The 23,749-nt window shown below is 54.7% G+C and overlaps 8 protein-coding genes across 8 annotated transcripts; 3 read left to right on the top strand and 5 right to left on the bottom strand.

Moving 5' to 3' along the window:
- Window positions 1-641: 641 nt before the first annotated feature.
- M421DRAFT_325448 (uncharacterized protein) lies at window positions 642-1,506 on the bottom strand. Its single transcript, XM_033589332.1, has one exon. It carries the CDS (start codon window positions 1,277-1,279, stop codon window positions 815-817), a length of 465 nt encoding a protein of 154 aa, XP_033443712.1. The 5' UTR covers window positions 1,280-1,506; the 3' UTR covers window positions 642-814.
- A 525-nt stretch (window positions 1,507-2,031) lies between these two features.
- M421DRAFT_325443 (hexose transporter HXT13) lies at window positions 2,032-4,046 on the top strand. Its single transcript, XM_033589331.1, has 2 exons — window positions 2,032-2,508; window positions 2,557-4,046. Exons 1-2 carry the CDS (start codon window positions 2,201-2,203, stop codon window positions 3,956-3,958), a joined length of 1,710 nt encoding a protein of 569 aa, XP_033443711.1. The 5' UTR covers window positions 2,032-2,200; the 3' UTR covers window positions 3,959-4,046.
- Window positions 4,047-4,062: 16 nt separating this feature from the next.
- M421DRAFT_425832 (glycosyltransferase family 8 protein) lies at window positions 4,063-5,519 on the bottom strand. Its single transcript, XM_033594207.1, has one exon. The coding sequence runs from the start codon at window positions 5,397-5,399 to the stop codon at window positions 4,134-4,136; it is 1,266 nt and encodes a 421-aa protein (XP_033443710.1). The 5' UTR covers window positions 5,400-5,519; the 3' UTR covers window positions 4,063-4,133.
- A 482-nt stretch (window positions 5,520-6,001) lies between these two features.
- On the bottom strand, window positions 6,002-7,530 carry M421DRAFT_96116 (uncharacterized protein; the record flags this gene model as incomplete). Its single annotated transcript, XM_033598369.1, has 2 exons — window positions 6,002-6,792; window positions 6,843-7,530. The coding sequence occupies 2 exons, from the start codon at window positions 7,528-7,530 to the stop codon at window positions 6,002-6,004; spliced, it is 1,479 nt and encodes a 492-aa protein (XP_033443709.1).
- Window positions 7,531-8,327: 797 nt separating this feature from the next.
- On the top strand, window positions 8,328-9,955 carry M421DRAFT_425830 (glycosyltransferase family 32 protein). Its single transcript, XM_033594206.1, has 2 exons — window positions 8,328-9,490; window positions 9,543-9,955. The coding sequence occupies exons 1-2, from the start codon at window positions 8,351-8,353 to the stop codon at window positions 9,624-9,626; spliced, it is 1,224 nt and encodes a 407-aa protein (XP_033443708.1). The 5' UTR covers window positions 8,328-8,350; the 3' UTR covers window positions 9,627-9,955.
- A 412-nt stretch (window positions 9,956-10,367) lies between these two features.
- Window positions 10,368-11,969, top strand: M421DRAFT_75412 (cytochrome P450; the record flags this gene model as incomplete). Its single annotated transcript, XM_033597124.1, has 2 exons — window positions 10,368-11,570; window positions 11,619-11,969. The coding sequence occupies 2 exons, from the start codon at window positions 10,368-10,370 to the stop codon at window positions 11,967-11,969; spliced, it is 1,554 nt and encodes a 517-aa protein (XP_033443707.1).
- Window positions 11,970-12,447: 478 nt separating this feature from the next.
- Window positions 12,448-14,080, bottom strand: M421DRAFT_325371 (uncharacterized protein). The gene is made up of 3 exons (XM_033589330.1): window positions 13,777-14,080; window positions 13,306-13,702; window positions 12,448-13,255 (listed from the first exon to the last, which is right to left on the bottom strand). Exons 1-3 carry the CDS (start codon window positions 13,813-13,815, stop codon window positions 12,492-12,494), a joined length of 1,200 nt encoding a protein of 399 aa, XP_033443706.1. The 5' UTR covers window positions 13,816-14,080; the 3' UTR covers window positions 12,448-12,491.
- Window positions 14,081-15,407: 1,327 nt separating this feature from the next.
- M421DRAFT_425824 (beta and beta-prime subunits of DNA dependent RNA-polymerase) lies at window positions 15,408-20,927 on the bottom strand. The gene is made up of 2 exons (XM_033594205.1): window positions 17,348-20,927; window positions 15,408-17,300 (listed from the first exon to the last, which is right to left on the bottom strand). Exons 1-2 carry the CDS (start codon window positions 20,819-20,821, stop codon window positions 15,585-15,587), a joined length of 5,190 nt encoding a protein of 1,729 aa, XP_033443705.1. The 5' UTR covers window positions 20,822-20,927; the 3' UTR covers window positions 15,408-15,584.
- Between the last annotated feature and the right edge of the window lie 2,822 nt (window positions 20,928-23,749).

The raw sequence follows: 23,749 nt of genomic DNA, 5'->3' as shown, positions 1-23,749 counted from the left end.
CGATGTACAGGCCCTTTGAAACTGCACACCTACTGTAAGTATGGAACTGTAACACCGAATTACCCGGTGGCTGTAAGAAAAGCTCATCACTAGACTAACATCACCAGGCTTGCTCATTACGTTCAAGTTGAGCACTGTGTATCTGCGAATCCTGATGCAGTCTTGCGTCCGAAGGCGCACCATGTGTAGATAGGGGAAGCACCGACTAGTATTGCGGTCTGAAAGTCAAAAGATCCACCTGTGACTTCTTGGCTGAGCGTCGCTGCGATTACGATGTGCTGTTCCTTCCACCAAAGAATGCCTCTCATCAAGAGAGGGCAGTACTAAATAGTCTCAACGCATCTACAAAAATTAAGGCTCTTGCCGACGAAGTCATGTGCATGCTAGCTGAACATGTCTCATTAAATTGTAAATCACATTACGACTGGGAGAACTCTCGTCCTGTGAAGCCGGACCTCTTGCATTGAGACGCTAACGCAAGAAGGGGTTAGTGCGGCTCTCACGCGATGTCTCCACGCCCAAGCTCGAGCTCTCCACACCTCTCCGGACTCCCCCGTGGGACAATAAGCACACGTGGAGCAGCACCTCTGAATGCGCTTCGATGAAATCTTCAGTCACTGTTGAATATTTAACAGCGTTGCGTTCCACTCTTGACGAGGGATGCATCGTAAATGACGCGTTTCATTCACTGTTTCACCGCATCTCCCCACGAATACCAGCTCTGTCACCGTCGAGCATGTGACATGCTCCCGTCTCTCCGAGGTGTTGGATTTGGGCTATGCTGATCCGGGTAGCCCGACCGTCAGGCCACGACTCACGTTCCGTGCAATATTGTAGGAAATGTATCCCAAATTGTCACCTCTTGGTCAAGTAAATATTTCATTGGTGGAAGACGCTTAGTCTGGGGCTCCCACCCTCCAGAGTCCGGAGTAACGCAGTCCGGAGCATGAGTATAAGAGCGCCTGCCCCCCCCACCCATGGGGCAACTAAGCTCCCGAGTTTTGGATATCCTCAGGTTGCACAGTATGCCGCAGGTTGCAGTATCCGCATGGGCTCTCCGCCGCAAGCTGCTGTGGCTCGTCCTGAAAAGGCACGCGGCCAGGTTTGGGCGTGCTGTGGAGTGAACGCATGGTAAGCCTATCCCGCCTTTATCTCCATAGTTATGTCTCCTCTTTATGCAGCGCTCATCCCCCGCTAACAGTATCACCAGCACACGCGAGACTGTCCCTGAACTGTGAGGCCGCCACTCCATCGTAAGAAGCGAGCTCAACATCGTCATCCGGCTCTTCTTCGGCAGCCAACAATCCCGAGTTTTGCCCTGACGACAGAGATTGCATGCAAAACTAGCAATTATTGCTCCACCATGGCCCTCTTTTTCGAACCCACGAAGAATTTTCTTCAAGATTCTCGGCACCCGTTCTTCCCTGCGCAGGCTGCTGACCACTAGTGATGCAACCTCGGGACCAGCAACGAGGCTCTGCGGGCGCTAAGTTGCCGCAGCTCGGTCAAGATCGGCGCCCGCAGCCAACCACTGCCAAGTCACTCCACTGCGACATCGACCCGTCGGGAGACACGGACATGAGATGCTCGATACCGACATCTCAATAATACTGTCCGAACACCGATCCGCAGAGCCTCACGCTGTTAGCCCACCCCATTACCCGCATTCGTGGGTGACTCCGCCGCAGCGATGTTTGCCTGGACACTGTTTTTGAGGGGAGCTGCGCACATGTATGATGGAAGGCGTGGGTCGAACAACTTGTACTCGAGCCTGTGTTGCCGACATTCCGTCATGTTCCCCGGTCACGAGTCAAGGCAAATTTGTTCTCCGGCCAAGCATCCGGCCCTGCAGCATCCGTGAGCGCGAGCGTCGACGACATCCAGCATGGCATTACATCATATAGCCCCATTATTCGCGGTCTTGCTTACTCCAGTCGCGATACTAGAGAAGAAATGAAGCCCCGGCTGCAAGATTGAAACTGACAGCGGGGCTCCACTCCTCAGCAGGCCAAACCATAGTCTCCGCGCCGTCACACGACATAAGTTCTCCTCAAAACCCGCATTCCAGCTTCTTTCTCCAGTTCTCCCCCATCAACTCGTTCAGCAATCTGTGTTGACTGCAAGAGCAACAGCCTCTGTACTTTGCGGTTCTAGCATTCTTATTAGTTCAATAAAGGACTCCGTGTCCAACGCGCCCACCATGCGTTTCTTCGGCAAGAAGACCACCGATGAGGTGGCTGAAAAGGGAACTCCCGAGTCCTCAACTCCTGCTGAGACGCCCGCGCGGACTGTATCCCCTACCAGGGATGCTGCTGACATCGAGCCTACGGGTCGTGTTCCCGCTGTTGCTGTAATTCTCGGAGCGGTCGCCAGTATTGGTGGCTTCATGTTCGGATACGAGTCTGGGCAGATCTCTGGTTTCCTCCAGATGTCTGACTTTCTTGAGAGGTTTGGCGAGAACGGCGAGTTCTCCGCCATCCGCCAAGGAACCATCGTCGGTCTTCTCTGGTAGGTTATATTGAATACCTCACAATCGACTATCCTAACAATTTGTAGCATCGGTACCCTGTTCGGTTGCTTGATCTCCGCTCCTCTGGCTGATACCTATGGTCGTCGTCTTACCATCTCTGGTTCCGCTTTCTTCTACATCATTGGTGTGATCATCGAGATCACCTCCAAGCGCGTCTGGGTTCAATTCGCTATGGGTCGTTTCACTGCCGGTCTCGGCATTGGAGCCCTCTCCACCGTAGTCCCTATGTACCAGTCCGAGTCTATACCCAAGCGCATCCGTGGTGCGACTGTCTCTTCTTACCAGTTGCTCATCACCCTCGGTATCTGGACCGCCTACATGGTCAACTACGGCACATCCAAGGACTACTCCAACGATGCTCAGTGGCGCATTCCGAATGGTCTGTCCGCTCTCTGGGCCATAATTCTTGGTTGCACTATCCTTCTCTTGCCCGAGTCTCCCCGCTACGCCTACCGCATGGGTCGAATTGACGAGGCTCGCGCCAACATGGCCCGCCTCAACGGCATCGATCCCAACAGCGCCTACATTGACAACGAGATCCGTGAGATTGAGGAGAAGCTTGCTGCTGAGAAGGCTGGTGGTGACCACCCGTGGCATGAGATCTTCACTGGTCCTCGTATGCTCTACCGCACTCTCCTCGGTATGGTCCTCCAGGCTGGCCAGCAGCTTACCGGTGCCAACTATTTCTTCTACTACGGAACTGTTATCTTCAGCGCCACTGGTCTCAAGAACCCTTATGTCACCTCCATCATCCTCGGTACCGTCAACGTCCTCGCTACTGTCGGTGGTCTATGGATCGTTGAGAACGTCGGCCGCCGTATGGCTATGATGTGTGGTGCCGCCTGGATGTTCCTGTGCCTTTTCATCTACTCCTTCGTCGGCCACTACGTCTCCACCCCCGACGCCAATGGTACCCCCGTTCCCACCCCTGTCGCCGGTAACGTCATGATCGTTTTCACCTGCCTGTTCATCGTCGGTTTCGCTACTACATGGGGCCCACTCGTTTGGGCAATCGTTGGGGAGCTATATCCTGCGCGCTACCGCGCAACATGCATGGCTCTCGCCACGGCCTCCAACTGGCTATTCAACTTCATCATCTCGTTCGTCTCGACCCTTGTCACCGACAAGATCGACTACTACTACGGCCTCGTCTTTGGCGTGTCGTGCTTTCTGCTCTTCTGGATCGTCTACTTCTTCATGATCGAGTCCAAGGACCGCTCGCTCGAGGAGATCGACACGATGTATGTGCTCCACGTTAATCCAATCACCTCTGCCAAGTGGGACTCGTCCTCGATCGCCAAGGATGGTTTCGTCGATACCGACCGCCTCCAGATGGGTCCTGGTGGCCGTAGCTGGAGCAAGGCTGAGCAGGCTAACACTCGTGGCGGTGTTCTGGAGCCTGCTGAACGCACTGAGCTCCAGGTTTAGAGTGACTGGCAGTGAATGTGAGAGATATTGTATGATTATTTATGAGTTTAGCGGCATTGCAGGGTAGTATTGTATCCATTCATTCTTCACACCGAACCATATGTGCATGTACATTTGCATAGCTATTCACATCAACATTGCCTTACTGTGGTATATATTGGCCCATCATCGATATCTATCCCGACCCCTGGCTCGTTGACCCTGGACTGACACCACCTGCCGCTCTCGCCGCCATGAACTCCTCACTCCGATAAAACTTCAGCATCTCCTTCCATGTACCCTCCCACTCATCCTTCCAGAACCCGCCTCTCGCCGCCCAAATTTTCTCATGCACGACCTTCATCCCCCTTTCCCCCTTCTCATCCGGGAAAAACGCACCATACTCCCTCTCCAGCATCCCAGGCGGATACGCGCTATTGACACCGAACTGCCAGTTCAGAAATGCCTGCTCAGCCATCTTGACATCGTACTTGTCAAACTTCAAGTAATTCTGCAGCAGCCGCCGGTGCTGTCGCGCGTTGGGCGTGAATACCATGCTTCCGACGTTGATATTGGCGTCGAATATCGAGTAAGGGTCTGCGGGTACGCCGGAGAAGATGTAGCGCTCACACACGCCGTCACCCCCTGGTAAGAAGTCGTCGAGTTGCATCTTCGTCTCGATGCATTTCCACTCTTCCTTGAGCTCGAACATGTCATCGATAGGCGCGATGGGGAGCGCGTCCGCGTCGAGGAACAAGATGCGGCTGAAGGAGGTTTCGTTCCACATGTGCAGTTTGGCGAAGAGGTCTTTCCATCTGTCGAGCACCGCTGGGTCGGGCGGGTCCCAGGGTAGGGGTGCTAGTTCGCGGACGAGTGCGCCTGCGCCGGAGAGAAGTTGGCGTTGCTCTGGAGAGACCCATTCCCCGACGAAAACGACAAAGGGGTGCGAAGAGGATCTTGAACGAGGCGACCAGAGAATGCGATAGATCAAAGAGTGAATAGCGAGGTAATAGGGGTCCTCAATTGAAGGGTTGCGAGACGCGAAGAAGGTCGCGTAGGTGTAGGATGGGTCACCACTGGGGCCGTAGTTCTGTGGTGCATGCTTGCTTAGGTCTTTGAAGGTGTCAATGGGAAGCTCAAGGTTGAGGTCTTTTTGGAAGTCGAAGCCGATGCCTGCCGAGCCTTCGTCACCGGTCGCTGTTGAGGGAGTGTCACCTGACCCTGTAAGATTTGGTACATCGCCAGATGCCGCATGAGTCGAGCTCGGCGGTAGCTTGTCCGATGCAGGTACCTCGTGACTTGCATCTTCTTCAGGCAAGTCGTGTGCATGAGTGTTTGTTGGTAACCCATTCTGCGATTTAGCCGGTTCGGCGCCTAGTGACATCGACTCATGCTGTGTGAAGAAGTACACGAGTCCCAGCAGGACGAGCGCAGCTGCGAGAAAATGTCGTACCCGCTTCATGGTGTCGGGTGGATGGCAGTCTTCATGTGAGCATCAAAGGTACCGAAATTACCTACGTGCGACACGCTCCGCGCCAGTGGCCATGTACTGCGTCTGATAATCAGCCTAGGGAATGACCGAGTGATCGGCGACATGTGAGTTCTGGTCTGGTAAGCTAACATCTGTAAAGGTCATCACGGCGGCTACGGATATCTCTTAGCCACTCACAGGATCGTGATAAGAGCGGGCCGGATGTGCAGGAACGGGCCCAACTCCGCCGTGAGGCTTCTCAAAGGACGAAAGCCGCTAGCCGTGCAAGTGCCCGCTACCCCGCGTACTGGTAACTACCCCATGTTCTTGGGTGCATTAGTGCCGGGGCCCAGGCCCCTTGCAGCAAACCAATAAAATTCTGCGCGACATGTCACCGAGAACGTTGTCAGCCTCGCCGTGATGCTACGACAGCGGGCGGCTGAACGCTCCGAGGTACATGTGAATACACGTGAAGGTCCGGCGCGCGAGCATTGTGTTGAGGGTAAGCACAGACGGAGATTTGACTGAGTTTGTACGATGATAATCGTACCGATGTCATGTGAATTTAATAGAATCTGACTGCTGTATCGAGTTCATCGCTTCGGCGATGGCGATTGCGGCGCCAGAGTCTTCTTGTAGAGCCAATTGGATGCTTTGACGCTTGGCTCATCGAAGAGCTTCGTGACAACTTCGGCGACATAGAATGTGACAGGAATGTTGATGACCTGCACCGCCCAAAACGCCAGCTCGAAGCCCATAGGTCCATTCATAGCCAAAGGAAAGATGTCGACCCACTGAGGGATATTCTTGTGCCCGTTTTTCTTGAATCCTACAGCTGCATAGAGTCGATCGGCTAGCACGAAGATAACAATGCCGTGGACAAGGTAGAGGGCGAAAGAAATGCGTCCGAGATATTGGCAGAAGCGCGTCTCGAAGAAGCGCTTCAGCCATGGTAGTCGAGGAACAGATGCGACGGTGAGGATAGCGGCCCAAGTGAGGTAGAACCACTTGGCATCCCATACAGCCTGCGGTTTGAATTTGAAGAGCCACTTCCAACCTGGCGACGAAGCGAGTAGGTCTCGATTGCCCTCGGGTGATTCGCAAGAAGGAACACCGCCGAGGTACATTGCGACGATGAAGAGATGGAAGAATATCAACTCTTTGAACTCTCCCAATCTCGCTAGGAAGCGAGGTTCCTCATCCTCGAGGGCGAGCAAGTCGAGATCGGATAGCAGCATGCCGCCCATGAAAAGAGCACCATACCAACCGTCGACGACGTACAGGAAATAAATGATCATTGCAAGCTCGCACCACAACCTGGCGTTTCTCGTGCACCGTGAGAGAGCCGAAGTTACGGTGTAAATAATGATCGATCCCTTAAACTCTACGCAATGGGTCAGCCAGATCACATGTGTGAGTTTCCGTGAAACGAACCTATTGGGATTGACCACAAATGGCCGTTGTACTTGGTCGTGAAGTCGAGGTTATCACCAGTAAGGAACACGAAGCTGTAGTTCTTGAAGGCGTAGTACCAGGTCTTGAACTCTTCACCCCACGTATCTTTGCGTTCACCGAAGTCGACCCATACGTTGGTCCAGTGTCGAATAATCATCCAAGACAGTGTGAACCCAATGACTGGAAGATAGAGACGCAACCAGCGTCGGAAAAGAGCAGAACCAACAGCATCTGCCGAGACCATATGCTGGCTCTTCTGAATTGCTCCGAGAGATTTGACAGACAGTACATAGCCGGAGATGACGAAGAAAATGGCAACTGCGAAGTGCCCGCCAGAGAAGAAGTGCCTGATGAAAGGCAGCGCAGCAAAGTAATGGCGTTTGTCGTAGCCAAAACCGTTTTCGAAGACCACATTCCCGTGGATGTCGTGCGACCATAGCTGGTGATGGTGAAGATAGACTAAGAATGCAGCGAAGCCTCGTAAACCGTCGAGCCACGCTGTACGCCTCAGCAGCTTCTTCGGGCTACCAGGCCTCAGAGAAAGAAACTCTGGACGAACAACATCAAGACTCCAACGAGTAGCTCGTCCTGATTTCCAGGCTGTAGTATCTAACTTGACATCTTCAAGTACACCGTGGTCCAGTGGTCCTTCGATTTTCGTGGGCATGTTTGCAATGGAATGGTCGTGGGTACAGACTGCTATACATTCAGATGATAGTCGACCCCCGATGGTAAATGAAGGGCTGGAGTCTTTCAGATGCGTGCGTTCACCCTGCTCCGAGCAGCGTTATGCATGCGCTAGGCAAATTGGGAACTTCAATGCGACAATCCTTGTACCACAGGGTGGACGTCAGGCTAATTCCAAGTAGGTGATCGTGCATTTGATGACCGACTTTAGTGTATTGTCGAAATGTCAAATATAGGAGCGGGGAGACTCTACCGGCCAATGATCGTTGAGGCGTTCGCTGGAGTTGGTCCAATGCCGAGGTACCGAGGAGGCACGACCCTTTCAAAATGAACGCTGTGAATGTCAAATTCGCGTGATGCGGGGAAGCACCTGATTTGGGGGCCACAATAGTTAACGGCAAGGCTTGGTCGTCCGTTATTGGGGACGAACGACTGATCAGGTACAAGGTCGCGGCAACTGCCTATTCGGCCAGACCCCGAAATATGCAAGTGAGCCGCTGCACGCACAGGGCGCACTTGGATAAGCTTCACCTTGATCGCCTTAGATTTGCTCTCTTCGTTCATTGGACCGAAACCACGATTCCGATCTGGACTCGCCCACGAAGCTCGGCCTTCGAGTCTGTTAGCTCGTGATAGTGACCTGTCGAGGTGTACGTACCAAGTCATGCAAGTCTGTCTGGCCCTCGAGAGATTGACGATCGATGAGGCCAAGGATTACGAGGCGGTAAGGGTTATTTGGCAGGGAACTCTTTAATGATGGGCGGGAGGCGTGGATCCTGCAAATTTGTGATTAACTCAGGATGCGCACTCGACCATCTCGTCCACCTCCACTCAAGCTCTACCTTGACACGAAGATGCCTGCTCACTCGCCCATTGCCTCTCACTTCAGGAGCAAGTTCACCACACAAGTCAGGAGAGTTTTGCCTGCCTACCTCCTCGTCATATTTCTGATCTTGTTCTTCACCAACTCGTACTTCTTCACCGCCCCTGTCCGCGCCGCGCACCGGTACAGACGGGAAAGAAAGTACCAGCAGCCAATCCAAGCAGAACTGAGCGTTATTCCTCGGAAGATCTGGCAGACATGGAAGACTGGACCGTTAGCTTTCGAGCAGCGTGATTCGGACTCGGCGAAGACATGGCCAGCCAAGAACCCGAGTTACCGGTACGAAGTCCTCACGGACGATAATGCTTTAGCATATGTCGAGTGGCACTACGGTATGCACGGTTTCAACCGTCCAGATATCGTCACGTTGTATCGCGAGCTGGACATCACCATCATCAAGGCTGACCTGCTGCGATACCTCGTCATGTATGCCGAAGGAGGCGTATACGCAGATATCGATGTCGAGTGCCTCCGTTCTATAGACAGGTTCATTCCAGAGAGGTACAACGAACATGACGTCGACATGATTATCGGCGTTGAGATTGACGAGCCTGCTTTCGTGGACCACCCAATCCTGGGTTCCAAGTGCAAGTCGTTCTGCCAATGGACCTTCGCCGCGAAACCACGACTGCCAGTAATGATGCGCTTGATCGAGAACATCCAAGAATGGCTGCACAACCTCTCACACGAGAAGGGTGTGCCAATCTCAAAGCTCCAGCTCGACTTCAACGAGGTTATCAGTGGAACCGGTCCATCAGCTTTCACAAAAGCGGTGCTTGAGCAGATGACTGCGCAAAACCACGGAAGGGAGGTTACCTGGGACCCTTTCCACAACCTGGCAGAATCCAGACTCCAGAACGGCGTACTGGTTCTCAATGTAGAGGCCTTTGCTGCTGGGCAAGGGCACTCCGATTCAGGGAACCACGACTCGCGAGGCGCCCTTGTGAAGCATCACTACCACGCCTCCGGTTGGCCTTCCCGCCATCCTCGCCACAGTCATGCCATGTACGGGGAGGTCGAACAGTGCAATTGGAAACCGGAATGCATTGCGGAGTGGGTAAGTCGCTCGTCACTCGGTCTCTCGAAGATCTATCTCTGACCCAAGACAGGACAAGAACGTCGCTGAATGGGAAACGCTCGACAAGGAGGAGCAGGAGAAGCGGCTGGCTAGCAAACCTCCTCCGCCTGTTTGAGCTGCTTGAGATCCTGTACAGATCTCCTCATAACCAGTAGTCCAGTCGAAGGAAGCCCGAGACGGGCATATGCAGCTTGTCGCGTGGTCCAGCTCGGGCTGCAACGCACGCGTCTATTCCGAGGTTGATGCGATGCGCACACGTTGAGCGTCGATCGTTTAGGTAAGCTGAACAGGGCGATTAGACCGGACCGAGATGTTGCATTTGATGTCTGTTGTAGACTTGGTCGCTGTATATGAAGTCCATAAGGCGTTGCGGAGTCAAGAGGAAGCTGCGCGGGGCATCATACCCTTACATAGCCCAGCCAGCGCCCACAGATTAATGAGAACATGCATATACTAAAGCCGAATAGCCGGAAAGCTGGACTTGTTGTTGCTTGGCTCCTGACGGCGGTGTTCTCGACAGGCGCACAACGGCTTTGGCGGCAGCGACAAAAGGCGCCAAGCAGGCTAGCCGCATGTGAGTGATATTCCCCTCGATCAGCCAGCCATCTTCCATCACCGCCACACTTTTTGTCAACGTCCACGTTTCGTCCCATGTTTTTGGAGCTAGATTGGCGGCTATACGCGCGACCGTCGCCTGTCCTGTGACGTGTTCTCGATCGACACGGCTGCCGTTATGCGTAAACGGTAATATTGACATCACTAGCATGCGCGCTTCATTCAAAACACAGCTTCGACCTCGAAACTGACTCATCGGACCGTGCCTCCACCGCTGACCAACACACTTCCGCGAGCAGACATGGCAGTCGCAATACAATCTGTTGTTACGAAGGTCAGTGTCATTGACCTCGTCTCCGTAAGAGGGATTGCACTTGCATTCGGCTTCCTCGTGACTTTTAAGATCTTAAGAAGCGTCGTTCGCGTTGTATACAATGTCTTCTTTCACCCACTCAGCAAGTATCCTGGACCGAAACTATGGGCAGCCTTCGACGTCGCATGCATGGTCGCACGCATAGGAGGAAACGTCGATTCCCAAATCAGCGAAGAACACCGCAAGCACGGTGAAGTAGTGCGGATCGGCGTGGATGAGCTATCTTTCATCAGTCCGAGCGCTTGGAAGGACATCTACGGACATGGGCATGCAGAGCTACGCAAACACTTCCCCCCCAACGTTATGGACCCAAACCAGATCATAGCAGCAAATTCAAGCAATCACTTCCGCATGCGCAGAGCTATGCTGCCGGCGTTCTCAGAAAAGGCACTGGCCCAGCAAGAGCGATTGATCCGGGTGTACATCGACCTGCTTATGCAACGCCTCTCCGAATGTGCGCAGTCTGGTAAGCCGGCTGACATGGCCCGCTGGTACAACCTGACGACTTTCGATCTGATCGCCGATCTTTCTTTTGGGAAGTCCTTGGATGGACTGGAAACTGGAGAATCGAACGCTTGGATTGAGAAAATTGACAAGATGTTGAGATTCATGCCTGTGTTGATGTTGGTAATGAGCTTTCCACTACTTGAGACGCTGTTCAATCTTGTTCTCGGCAACAAGATACAGCAGTCGCGCACAGAACATCATAACTATGCCGCCTCTCTCGCCATGAGCCGGATCCAGGGTAAAGAGCAAGCCGACCGCGGAGACTTCATGGACTTCATGCTGCGCTCGCGCGGTGAGGAGCACGAGCTTACAGATGAAGAGCTAGTGCACAACGCAGACCTCTTCATGCTCGCGGGTTCCGAGACCACAGCGACGGTGCTTCTCGGTGTCACATACTATCTTTTGAAGAATCCAGACACTTACAAAAAAGTTTCGGAAGAAGTGCGAACCGCCTTCACACGCGCAGAAGACATCAACTTCAAGAATGCAACCGCGCGCTTGCCGTACATGTTGGCTTGCTTGAACGAGGCTATGCGCATCTTCCCCGCCATACCTCTGGTCTTGCCGAGAGTCACAAATGAGGGTTCTCCAACCCCAATCGCTGGCCACTTGATACCCGGCGACGTAAGCGTACTCATCCACAGACCGAATTTCATTGCTCATGTATCGTAGACCCGCGTCGGCGTGCACCAACTTGCAGCCTACCACTCGCCACTCAACTTCCTCGACCCGCAAGCCTTCCACCCCGAACGCTGGCTGCCGGAAGAATACAACGAACCATGCTCGCCATTCCACAATGACCGCCGTGGTGTACACAAGCCCTTCTCGTACGGCCGTCGCGATTGCATTGGCCGTAACTTGGCGTTCCTTGAGATGCGTCTGATCATCGCTCTGCTGCTGTGGAACTTCGATCTTGAACTGGATGAAGGTATGCAGCAGTGGCATGTTCAGAAGATCTTTGGGCTGTGGCAGAAGCCGCCGTTGCGGGTACATCTCAAGCAGAGAACGATAGGTTCAGAGTGAGCGGGTAAGGCTCTAGGTGTGGACTGCGTCCAACTTCAGGCGGCGCGAAAGTCACGCTCCGCTACCCAGGACAAACAGTGCCGCTCTATGCTCCTACGAAGCAGAGCAGTGTTAGCTGGGGGCCATGTTCCTTGGGGGTTTAGAGGGTTGTTCACTTGGGAATCAATGGCGCCTCGCCAGGTACACTCCCTTGCACGTCAACGTCGACATTTGCTGCGGGGTGGAAAACGACGACACGGTTCGCTTGTGACGTTCCCATCTAGACAGGACCCAGCTTCGCGCGTATGCGTTCAGTCGCAGGCGTATGGGCATGGATGCTTCCGGGCAGGTGACTGGATAGCATGTCCACGCAGTGACGTGAGCAGTGCAGGTCGGAAGCGTGACTGCGGCCGTGTATTGTGTATTCGTTTGTCGTCATATGCAATCGTGATCTGAGCCTCAGATATCCGCTCGTCTAAAAACCCAACGCTAAAGTCGCCACGCTATGCGCACTAAAGATCGCACACAGTGAGACGGCCGGGATCATCGATACCCCCTCATATCCACCACGTCCCTCTCCCTGACCAGCGGACTCCCCTCCCTGGGCGGCGCAGGAAGACTCAAACGCTTCTTATCCACGAGCAGCGTCTCCCTGAGGTCGACGTCGCGCTCCAGTTCATCGACGTCATGGAAGGTGCCCACGTGCTTGACCAGACTCTCCACGTTCCTGCAGATAGCATCGACGTCCCTCTCGCGCGCGCAGATGATACAGGCATACTCGCCGTCCGGCGTGTGGCACTTGACAGCAAACCGCTGTCCGAGGCGGAACTCGCGCGTCTCCAGCACCGACGACGCATACCCGCCGTCGACGACGGTGAGCGGCGTGCGCTTCCCAATCATCCAGAAATCCTCCCCCGTCACGTCGAGCCGCACGCCGCAGGCCGGGCACTCGCAGCTCCCGCCGGGCGCCATGCTAGCTGCGAGCGGCTTGGCGGGCGCGTGCTGCAGGTCCAGGCTGTATCTGCAGTACAGCGATTCCTGGGCCTGTAGCGCGATGACCGCGGTCGAGGTGCGTTTCGGGGCGGCGAGGGAGCGGGACGGCGAGGGCGAGCGCGGCGGGGAGAGGCGGGCTTGTTGGTCTTGCAGCGCTCTCAGGCTGCCTTCGCGTGCCGAGTTGGAGGCCGCGACGAGCTTCGCCATGTCGCCGCGGGTAAGCTGGCGGTCGTTGGCGAGGGCGTCTTGCAGCACGGTTATGACGGTTTGCTGGAGGGCAATGATCTGCGCTTGCAGTTGGTTCTCGGTGATGGCTGGCCGATATTAGTATGCCATTTGGAGGTGTAAAGGACGTTGCATGTACCGTCGCCCCGGGCAAATCGACTGCCATACCGCCCGTACATGTCGTCATACATGCGCTGCACCATCATGCCGTTGCGGCCCAGATTCTCACCCACGTCGTCACGGTAGTCGTCGCGGTAGTCGCCGCGGTAGTCGTCGCGGGAGCCGCCTCGTCTGCCACCTCCCCCTCGGTCACCGCCCCCGTCTTTCAGGCGGTCAATCTCCTCCTGACGCTTCTCGGCCTTCTTCTGCGCCTCCTCGAACTGTTCGTGCAGCTTCTTGATCTTATCATCCTGGTCCGTGTCTCTCTTCTTCTGCTTGTGGGCCTCGCGGCGATCATGCACGCGCTCCCACAGCCCCATGGAGGCGGTGAAGGTACCCACCAGCGTCGACGCAAGGGTCGCGCAGATGAAGGTTTTCTGGAAACTCGGGTGAGCATCGGCGGTTGGGGGCTGGATCATGGGCAGGAATTCTCCGCCGGCCGGGCCTTTACCTTGAGGTTCTTTTCTTCGATCCATGATGCGTAGTTCATGACCGCAGCAGCGCGGCGTCAGGTACGATAGGACTCGCGAGAAGAGGACGAGGTCCAAGGTGCCGCCGGCGGGGTATGCCGTGGCAGAGGACAACTGCGCGGCTGGGTATATGTACACGATGATAAGAGATGAAGACACGCAGGCCCACAGGCAATGACTCGCACTGAAATGCAAGCTTCACGTAGCGGGTTACACAGACAAGACGTGGGATGTTGTGAGTGGAGAGGAGGAGCGGGAGCTGCGCAGTTCACGACAGATGACGCGATGGCCGTGTGCGTAGGCCCATGATCGATGAGTGATCGCCCGCGCGGGAACGACATGGCGTTTGACTGGCGAGCAAGAGAAGAGGATGCACACCGCATATTTCCTCCATATGACGCTGGTCCTGCACTGCGCGTGCTAGCCCATCATCCCTCGCGACTGCAGTTCAAGCCATGACGTCACGCCTAGCCTGTGTCGGTTAGGTGTGGTGGGGCACGCGGCTATCACCTACATATCCGCTTGGTACCCAGTCGTCCACGAGCCACTGCATGCATCGAGCGTTTGTACTCCTCCGACTACAGTGGAACTATAGTATACGACATGTGTCTCCCCGACTTCTCTCTCTCGGCAACCTCGCGACTCCGAATACAGCATTCAGGCTGTCGTTGCGCTACTTGCTAGCTATGTTGTATTTGAGAGCCTCGGATAGAAGTCTAGCAGGCATATAACGTGTAGATACGCTTCTTTTGCGACTGGGCAGAAGTGCAGATACACATATGCATACGTACCCTGAGCAAATCTGATTCGAACGCTGGCTGAAGCTGTGTGCGGTGAACTGCAGAATCGGAGCGCGTCCAGACTGCGATCTACCTCGTACAGCGCCTGGGCATGTTGTGTACACGAGCGCGCTTTTTTAGAGTATGGGGTGGACGAGGGGTATATCTACTATACCTAGTTTGTGATACAAAGGTACTAGCACTAAGCAAGAGCCGGGCCACATCAACATCAATACATCAATCATCCCAGCATTCTTCTCCAACTCTGACACCAACCTACCCTTGCATGTGCGTTTGTATGTGTGTATATACAATTTCCAACTCGTATAGCCCAGTAGCACTGTACATGCATGCCCGCCACCGCCACCGGCCCGATCACAAGGAGCGTGTACCCGCACCACCACCACAGCAGAACACCCAGGCGCAGCTTCTGCACAGCTCAGCGCCGTCACAGTTTCGCGAAAAACAAACGCAAAGACACGAAACGCATGCATGCAGCCCCGTACCTTTCTTCAACCGGTGCGTTAAGAAGATGGGAAGAAGCGGATAAATATATCGTGCATGTTGTAGGTGGGAATGAGAAGTCTCCGAGATGTAAAAGGGTAGAGAGGGTAGAAGAGTGGAGAGGGTAGAAGAGTAGAGAGGGTAGAGGGGATAGAAGAGTGGAGGGGATAGAAGAGTGGAGGGGATAGAAGAGTAGAAGGGTAAAGAGGGTAGAAGGGTAAAGAGGGTAGAAGGGATAGAAGAGTAGAGGGGGTAAAAGGGTGGAGAGGGTAGAAGGGTAAAGAGGGTAGAAGGGTGGAGGGGATAGAAGAGTAAAGAGGGTAGAAGGGTATCAGCATTGTAGATAGCAGAAGCCCCAGGACGCACTTGAGCTGCAGCTGGAACCGCAGTGGAGGATGGGCGTAAACACTTTTCATTAAAAAGCCAATGCACCGCGTCCCAACGCGCCAAACACGCCAAACGCCCGTTCATGCTGGGTAATAAGCTCCATCAATCGCCGCTTGGCACTACGCATCCTGCATATCCACATCCCCCTCCACGGGCGTCTCGACACCAGGCAGCACCTCCCCCTTCAGCGGATCAACAACTTGCACGGGGGCGAGGACATCAAACGCGCCCGTCCCAATGCCACCGAGCTTACCAACGACAATCCTTGCCGACGGATTCTTAAGCTCATCCGTATCCCTCTCGAGCACGGCGTCCCTGAGGAACGCAACGGTAGTCTCAAAGCTCATCTTCATAAACGGACTGACATCCGCTCTCAGCCCCATGCGGTTAAACGGCGTGAACCCACCGCCCTTGGTCATAGTATCAGCAATGAGACTAAGATGGCGCAAATCGACACTAATCCCGTGGCCGGCGAAGACGGCGTGCATTTCGCGCACGATAGTGGCGCGGCACGCTTCGACGCCGTAGAGCTGCAGCATCGCCACGATGTCGTTTGTAAAGACGCGGTTTACGTCGATGATGTCGTGGAACTCGCGGATCGCGAGGAGGTTGGAACCTTCGGTTATGACGACGGGGACGTCGATTTTCTTGCCGACAGTGTCCTTGCCGTCTTCCTTGCTGACCATGGCGGAAGTTATGCCGGGGATGACGTGGATTGTGGCGAAGGAGGCGGCGGCTTCGACGTGGTGTAGGACCAGGAGCTTGGGGGCGGAGAGGGGGAACTCGAACGTGATTTCGCAGTAGGCGCCCTTTTTGTCGTCAAACTTGAAGTCGAAGACGTCGGCGTTTTTGTTGATGATGCGGTCTTTGCGGATGTCCGAGGCTTCGTCGGTCGGTACGAGCATCTCTTCGTCGTCGTCGGCGTCAGAGTCGGGGCTCGATGCGCGCGAGGGCTTGGGGCTGCCGCCGTAGGCTTCGTCGTCGTCGCTGACGGCGTCTTGGCGGTCGAGGGCGTCGTTCATGGCTTGCTCCTCCTCCTCCTCGGGCTCTTCGTAGCCGACGCTGTCTTCGCGGCGACCGCGCTGCTTGGCGTGTGTGGTGTCGTTGTCGCCCTCGCCGTCGTCGCTGTCGTCGTCGGCCCCGCCTTCGCGCCCGGCACGCTCGCCATCAACCACGACGTCGTCCAGGCCGCGGCTTGACTGGCCCACCTGCGGCACCGAGGCGTTGGCTGTCGACAATGACTTGTTCTCACCCTTCTTCTTCAGGTCGATGCGCATGATTTTCTGCAGACGCGGGCAGAACTTGTGCTCGATCGACTCGGCAACATCGCGGACCTTGATGGCGTACTCTTGTGTGTACTCGTTGGCGGGGTAGAGGTCGAGGCGAACCTTGTATGTCCTGGCCTGGCTGAATTGTGACCCAGCGCCGGATGACTCGGTGACGGTGACCTTGTCGAGGACAGCAGACAGTGGCAGCCTCGTGATACTCTTCGCGAACCTCTCCTGGTGGTCCTTTGGAACCTCGGCGTGAGGGTACATGGTCATGCCAGGGGTCGAGATCTTGGCTGAAGCGGTCATGACGATTTCACGGAGACGCGGGATACCGAGCGTGACGTTCTTGGCCGAGTGACCAGCCAAATGGAACGTGTTCAGCGTCATCTGTGTTGAGGGCTCACCGATGGACTGGCCAGCAACGACACCAACAGCCTCGCCGGGCTCGACCAGGGAACGGAGGTACTTGAGATCGAGCATCTGTTCGAAGCTCTTCTTGAGAATCTCGCCCTCGGGGTCCTTCTTCTTGCTCTTGAGCAGCTTGTCCACGTTGCCGTCGACGTACTATAATCGATTAGCCTTTCTCCGACCTCTTCACGGTGCAAACTTACATCCTTCTTGGCCTGGTAGAACTTCTCCGAAGTACTACCGCTGTGGCGGCCAGGGGCGTAGACAGCCGTGACGGGGTCCATTGCCACGGCATCTTTCCTGGCCTTCTTGGCGGCCTTTTTGTTGTGCGCAGCCGCTTCTTCGCTGTGCACTTTGCCAAACGCTTCTTGCGTGTTCAGCGACTGCGCGAGGGACAGAAAGTTCTGCGCCTGGAACTTGAAGTCGTTGAGGTACTTTTGCTTGGTGATGTCGAGACCATCTTCACCGTACAGGAACTGAACCATGCTGCCATCGGAGTCGCGCACGGACGTGTCGTACTCGACCTTGAGGCCCTCCATGCCCTTGATGATGCAGCGCTGCAGATAGCCGGAACGAGACGTCTTGACGGCGGTATCGATGAGACCTTCGCGACCAGCCATCATGTGGAAGTAGTACTCTTGAGGGCGAACCCCTGTCAAGAAGCGGTTGACAATGTAGCCACCGGCACGCACACTGGTCTCGTACGGCTTGAAGCACGGCAGCGTCTTGCCACTGACCATGACCGGTACACGACGACCTTCGAGAACCTGCTGACCCAGGTTACACGAGATCTGGTTGGCGTTGACCAAACTGCCCTTGGCACCGGAGCCTGTCATGGCCTGCATCTGGTTCTTGGGGAAGAGTTTGATGAGCTTGTGTGGCAGACAGGCCTGTGTGACGGCAGAGGAGACGGATGCGGTGGCGCTGTTGGACAACAGGTCGAGGCCGTGCTGCTTGCCATCGTCTCGCAGAACGCGCTCAAGACGTGTGTGGAGCTCGGCGGTGGTGGGCGTGATGCTGTTGGCGTCCAAGCTAACGTACTTTGACGCTACTTCGAAACCGACCCGCTCGGCAGCCTTCAGCTGCTCGAGACGTGCTCGGTCACCCTCGGCGGTCAAGATAAGATCCTCGACACCGCACGAAAAGGCGCGCATGTGAAGGAGCTTCGTAAGCATGCGTCCGATGATACTGAGCGCCCGACCGGCAATCGTCTCACCGTAGGCCTCGTATATACCGTTGATGAGACCGCCGGGCGCGGGGCCGATCTGGCTCTTGTCGATGATACCGCACAGCAACTGGCCGTCCTTGACGACGACGGTCTGCTCCTCACTTGCGTCGCCCCAGAGCTTGCCGTTTGTGGACGACCTGGATTCGAGCGTCAGGTCCTGGTACTCGGCCGGCTTGATGTTCTTGAGGATGGTGGTGAAGATCTGCTTGCCCGTCCACATGGGCACGGGTTTGTAAACGGCAGGCTCGACCGTCTCCAAGCGGCCAGACGTAGTGTGTCCGTCCTCGGGTCGCAGGGCCGCGTACATGAGCTGCTGGTACTCGTCGCGCGTGAAGAAGGTGTCCTTGTTCGACAGCCAGACACCCATGGAGATGTGATCCTGGATGAGACCGCGCAGAGGCTTTCCGGCCGTCGCCGAAAGGTACTGGTGGTCCGTGTCGGCAATGGTCATGGCTTCGGCGCGCGCGAGCTCGTTCTGGGGGAAGTGCATGTTCATCTCGTCGCCGTCGAAATCGGCGTTGTACGTGTTGCAGTTGGCGTAGTGCATGCGGATCGTCTTCTCGCCGGGCAGGACACGCGCTCGGTGGACCATCATCGAGGGCTTGTGCAGCGTGGGCTGGCGGTTCATGATGACGACGTCGCCGTTGTTCAGGTGGCGGTGGACCTTTTTGTTCTTGGAGCCGTTCGAGAAGGTGTTGGAGGGCGCGAGCAGCTGGTTGGCCAGAGCCAAGCGCTCCTCGTAGTTCTTCTTCTTGAGCGTCACCACCTGGCCGTACTCGTTCTCGATGGCGACAGCACCGGGCCACTTGTCCGGCCCGTTCAAGACGGCCTCCTTCATGTCGTAGAAGTTGTGGTTGGTCACGGGCTCGGGGAAGGTGAGCTTCTTGGCGAAGACAGGCGGCACGCCGATCTCGTTGGTCTCGATGTTGGGATCGGGCGAGATGACCGACCGGGCGGCAAAGTTGACACGCTTGCCCATCATGTTCTTGCGGAACAGGCCCTCCTTCTTCTCCAGATGCTGCTTGATACCGTCTGCGCTGGTCAGGCCAGCCTTGCCCTGGACGGGGTTGGCGTCGCGGTCGATGACGGCGTTGACGGCGCCCTGCAGGTTGACCCAGGTGTTCTGCAGGTCGTCAAAGTTGCGGCGCCTGTAGCCAGCCTCGTTCTCGTGGCCCTTCATCTCGTTGCTGATCTGGCGCATCGAGTCGCAGGCGTTCAGGATGCCCTTGTACAAGCTGTTCTTGGGCGACTCGGCAATCGAGTCGCCAGTCTTGTCCTCCATCCTGTACCTGTTGGGCGGCACCACCATGGCCTCGATGAAGAACATGTCTGGGCTGACGGGGGCTGAGCTGTACGGGGCGTACACCAGGCGGAGCATGTCGGCTTCTTGCTCGAACAGCAGCACCATCGACGCCCTGACCTCGGCGGCCGTGACGTACTCCTGCGAGCTGTCGGCGGCGTCGACGGCGTCGACGGCCGTCTTGGACCTGCCCGCGGTCCGTGCCTCGGTGGCCGTGAGCGAGCCGTCGTCCATGGCCACGTCGACGCCGTCGTCGGAGCCGTCGTCCTCTGACATGTCGGCCAGGCCCTCGTCGTCGTGGACAGTCTGCTTCGTCGCCCTTGCATCTCGTCGCGCAATCACGTCGAGCGGGTTCTGGAGGCGCTTCTCCGACTGCGCCATGTGCGCCTTGTCCTTGGCGCTCAGGTTCTTCCTGAAGATCTTGATGCTCTTGTCCTTGCGGTAGGTGGGGCTGATGGCCTGGCAGTTCCTGCACTTCTTACCGGCGACAATGGCGGCATAGAAGTCCTTCAGGACCAGTCGACGGGCCTCTGCGATGGTGGCGTTCTTCTCCTTGGTGGAGCGCGCCTCGTGCTTGGAGACGCCGGCCCGCTTCAGGCAGCGCTTGACGTAGTTGTTGCGCTGGCCCACAATGTCCTCGTCGTCGTCCTCGTCGTCGTCGTCGTCGCCGTCGTCGTCACCAGCAGACTTGGCGGCGTCGGACTTCTTCTTGCCCTTGTTCACGTCGATGAACTCGTGCATCTCGTTGGCCTCCTTGACCAGGCCGCAGCGGATCAGACGCAGCTTCGAGACGAACTCGTTGACCTGCACGCGGGCGAGCTTCAGACGATGGCAGTAGGCGCACTTGCCGCGCAGCAGGCGCAGCAGCTGGTCCATAAAGGTGAGGTGGTAGACGGGGACGGGCAGCTCGATGTGGCCGCAGTGGCCGGGGCAGCCGAGCATGGTGGTGAGGCGGCACGTCGAGCACGGGTTGTCGAGGAAGGCGCCGAGCGCGGCATCGTGCAGGCCGCCGGCGACCGGGTGCAGCAGCGAGTCGAAGGTGGTCGGGTTGGTGATGCGCTTGACCGACAGCGCGCGGACGTGGTGGGCCGAGAGGAAGCCAAACTCGACGGCCTGGATGGCCGACGACACGGGCTGCGACGGGTTCATGGTTGGTTGCGCGTGCGTGCGCCTGCGTGCGAGCCGGCGGGGGGAGTCCTTTACATGCGCGGGCGCAGCGAGGCGGAGCTTGCGATTCAGATGGACTCGAAGCCGCAAAAGATTATTGTCTCGAAAAAACGCGGGCCCACCCACGCCCGCTACCTAGTCGGGCGGTAGCGTGCACGCGCCAGCAGCACAACGCGGTCGCAGTGGTACAAAGGAATTGGTAACGTACCCCACGCGCGAGCCGCTCACCGAGCGAGCCGCTCACTTTTGCCAAGCCCCTACTAAACTACTCTTTGCATACCAATGCCTCCTTAACACTACTATTTAGACGCGTTAAAGGAAGCTTAGATACAGCTAGCGCTCTAGGCTCTTAAACAAGACGCGACTCTCTCCTAGCAACGCGCTGCAGCTATCTACAGGGTCCCTTAAAAGACACTAAGCAACTAACACACAGGACAACCTTCACACGCTAATTCTGTAGCAAACTTACAGAAGCTAGATAACAATAAGGAGAAGGTGATTGTTAAACATGTTCTTAAGCTAGATGTGCAAGGATTTTCCCCTTAGCTCTTAGATGTAGCTACTATGGCCAATTCTTTGCGCGCTAAGCGCAATCTAGGCCCTATTAGCATAAACTATCCTAGTATGTTTGTTAAGCAACACCTAGAGCTTAAAGTCAAGTTTAATTGCAAGTACAACTACAAGAGAGCCCTCTATAAGGATCCTGAGGTCCTATAGGGCTAGTTTAGCGTGGTAGCTAATGTTAAAGCTAAGTATAGCATCTAGGATAAAGACACGTATAACTTTAACAAGACAGGCTTTATAATAGGCTAGATCTCCTAAGGAGTAGTTGTTACAGCTTTAGAATAACAAGGTTAGCTAAAGGCAGTCTAGCTAGGCAACTAGGAGTAGGCTATAGCTATAGTGAGTATTAATACTAAAGGATAGGCTATTCTAGCCTTCCTTATCTTTAAGGCCTACCACTACCTCTCTGCCTAGTATAAAGAAGAGGAACTGCCTTAAGACTAGGTTATTAGGGTCTCTAATAATAGCTAGACTACTAACAAGCTTAGTCTAGACTAGATAAAGCACTTTAACAGGCATACAAAGCAGCATACTATTAGCAGCTACTGTTTGCTTATTATTAATAGGTATGAGAGCTATAACTCTCTTAAATTCTAGCAATACTGCAAGGATAACAAGATAATTACTCTCTATTTACCTCCTTACTTATCACACCTTATACAGCCCCTTAATGTAGTTTATTTTGCTGCTTTAAAGACAGTGTATAGGCGCTAAGCTAAAATACTTATAACGTACCCCACGGGCGAGCGAGCCAACGGGCGAGCGAGCCACTTTTGCCAAGCCCCTACCAAAGTACCCTTTCTATACCAATGTCTCAACAACAACCTATTATTAACGCGTCTCAAGAAGCTCAGGTACAGCTTGCGCTTCAAGCTCTTAAACAAGACGCGAATCTCTCCTAGCAACGCGCTGCAGCTATCTATAAAGTGCCTTAAAGCACGCTAAGCCATCAACACACTAGACGACCTTCACAAGGTGATACTATGCCTAACTTATAAGGATTAGATAATAACAAGGAGAGGGTAATTGTTAAGCACATACTTGAGCTAGACGCGCGAGGATTTGGCCCCCAGCTTGCAGATGTGGCTGCTATGGCCAATTCTCTGCGCGCTGAGCGCAATCTGGGCCCTGTTGGCGTAAACTGGCCTAGTACGTTTGTTAAGCGTCAACTAGAGCTCAAAGTAAAGTTTAATCGCAAGTATAACTACAAGCAAGCCCTCTGCAAGGATTCAGGGGTTGTGCAGGGCTGGTTTAGCCTAGTAGCCAATATCAAAGCTAAGTATAGCATCTAGGATGACAATACCTACAACTTTGATGAGACAGGCTTTATAATAGGCTAGATCTCCTTAGGAGCAGTTGTTACAGCTTTAGAGAGACTAGGAAGGCTAAAAACAGTCTAGCCAGGCAACTGGGAGTGGACAACGGTCATACAGGGCATTAATGCAAAAGGATAGGCTATTCCGCCCTTCATTATCTTTAAGGCACGCCACTACCTCTCTAGCTAGTATAAGGAGGAAGACCTGCCCTAGGATTAGGTTATTAGAGTCTCTAGTAATAGCTAGACTACTAATAAGCTTAGTCTTAAGTAGTTAAAGCACTTTAACGCGCATACAAAGGGGCAAACTGTTAGTACCTACTAACTGCTAGTTATTGATGGCCACGAGAGCCACAACTCGCTCTAATTCTAGCAATACTGCAAGGATAACAAGATTGTTACCATATGTATGCCTCTGCACTCATCACACCTCCTACAGCCACTTAATGTGGGTTGTTTTGCCCCTTTAAAGCTGGCGTATGGGCGCCAAGCCGAAATGCTTATGCGCAACTAGATTACCTACCTTACAAAGACTAAGTTCCTCCCATGCTTCAAAGCAGCCTATAATGTGGTGTTTACTCCTAGCAACATCTAAGGAGGGTTCTAAGGTGCTAGATTAGTCCCCTTTAACCTAGAACAGGTTATTTTAACCCTTAATGTGAAGCTGCAGACTCTATCACCACCACTCCCTACTAACAGCAAGCCCTGGCAGTCGCAAACCCCTAGCAATACCCTAGAATTTAGGTTGCAATTAACTCTAATTTAAGAGAAGTATAAGAAGTAGCAGGGTAGCTCACCAGACTCTGTTCTAAGCGCGCTTAAGCACTATGCAAAGGGGGGAGCAATTTTATCCTATAAGCTAGTTTTAGCCTAACAGGAAATCAGCAAGCTTTAAGCAGCTAATGAGGCCACCACACAACAAAAATCACACAAAAGAAAGTAGGTTTAGAAGGAAGGGACCCTAATAGTTAGAGATAGGCAGCGACTAGCAGCTCTAAAGGAGTTTAGGGCGCGTGGTGATGGGAAGAAGC

The sequence above is a fragment of the Didymella exigua genome (genome assembly GCF_010094145.1).
Source record: "Didymella exigua CBS 183.55 unplaced genomic scaffold M421scaffold_50, whole genome shotgun sequence".
Classification (NCBI taxonomy): Eukaryota; Fungi; Ascomycota; class Dothideomycetes; order Pleosporales; family Didymellaceae; genus Didymella; species Didymella exigua.
The sequence above is the reverse complement of the archived record's forward strand: the minus strand, read 5'-3'. Positions and strand labels throughout refer to the sequence as shown.

Excerpts from the sequence above, each read along its gene's own strand:
- M421DRAFT_325448 (XM_033589332.1), bottom strand. The coding sequence starts at position 1,279 with ATGACGATGTTGAGCTCGCTTCTTACGATGGAGTGGCGGCCTCACAGT.
- M421DRAFT_325443 (XM_033589331.1), top strand. The coding sequence starts at position 2,201 with ATGCGTTTCTTCGGCAAGAAGACCACCGATGAGGTGGCTGAAAAGGGA. Across the intron at positions 2,509-2,556 it reads ACCATCGTCGGTCTTCTCTG|CATCGGTACCCTGTTCGGTT; the intron begins GTAGGTTATATT and ends AACAATTTGTAG.
- M421DRAFT_425832 (XM_033594207.1), bottom strand. The coding sequence starts at position 5,399 with ATGAAGCGGGTACGACATTTTCTCGCAGCTGCGCTCGTCCTGCTGGGA.
- M421DRAFT_425830 (XM_033594206.1), top strand. The coding sequence starts at position 8,351 with ATGCGCACTCGACCATCTCGTCCACCTCCACTCAAGCTCTACCTTGAC. Across the intron at positions 9,491-9,542 it reads CGGAATGCATTGCGGAGTGG|GACAAGAACGTCGCTGAATG; the intron begins GTAAGTCGCTCG and ends GACCCAAGACAG.
- M421DRAFT_325371 (XM_033589330.1), bottom strand. The coding sequence starts at position 13,815 with ATGAACTACGCATCATGGATCGAAGAAAAGAACCTCAAG. Across the intron at positions 13,703-13,776 it reads TCGAAGAAAAGAACCTCAAG|AAAACCTTCATCTGCGCGAC; the intron begins GTAAAGGCCCGG and ends CCGAGTTTCCAG. Across the intron at positions 13,256-13,305 it reads TCGATTTGCCCGGGGCGACG|CCATCACCGAGAACCAACTG; the intron begins GTACATGCAACG and ends AATATCGGCCAG.
- M421DRAFT_425824 (XM_033594205.1), bottom strand. The coding sequence starts at position 20,821 with ATGAACCCGTCGCAGCCCGTGTCGTCGGCCATCCAGGCCGTCGAGTTT. Across the intron at positions 17,301-17,347 it reads TCTACCAGGCCAAGAAGGAT|TACGTCGACGGCAACGTGGA; the intron begins GTAAGTTTGCAC and ends AATCGATTATAG.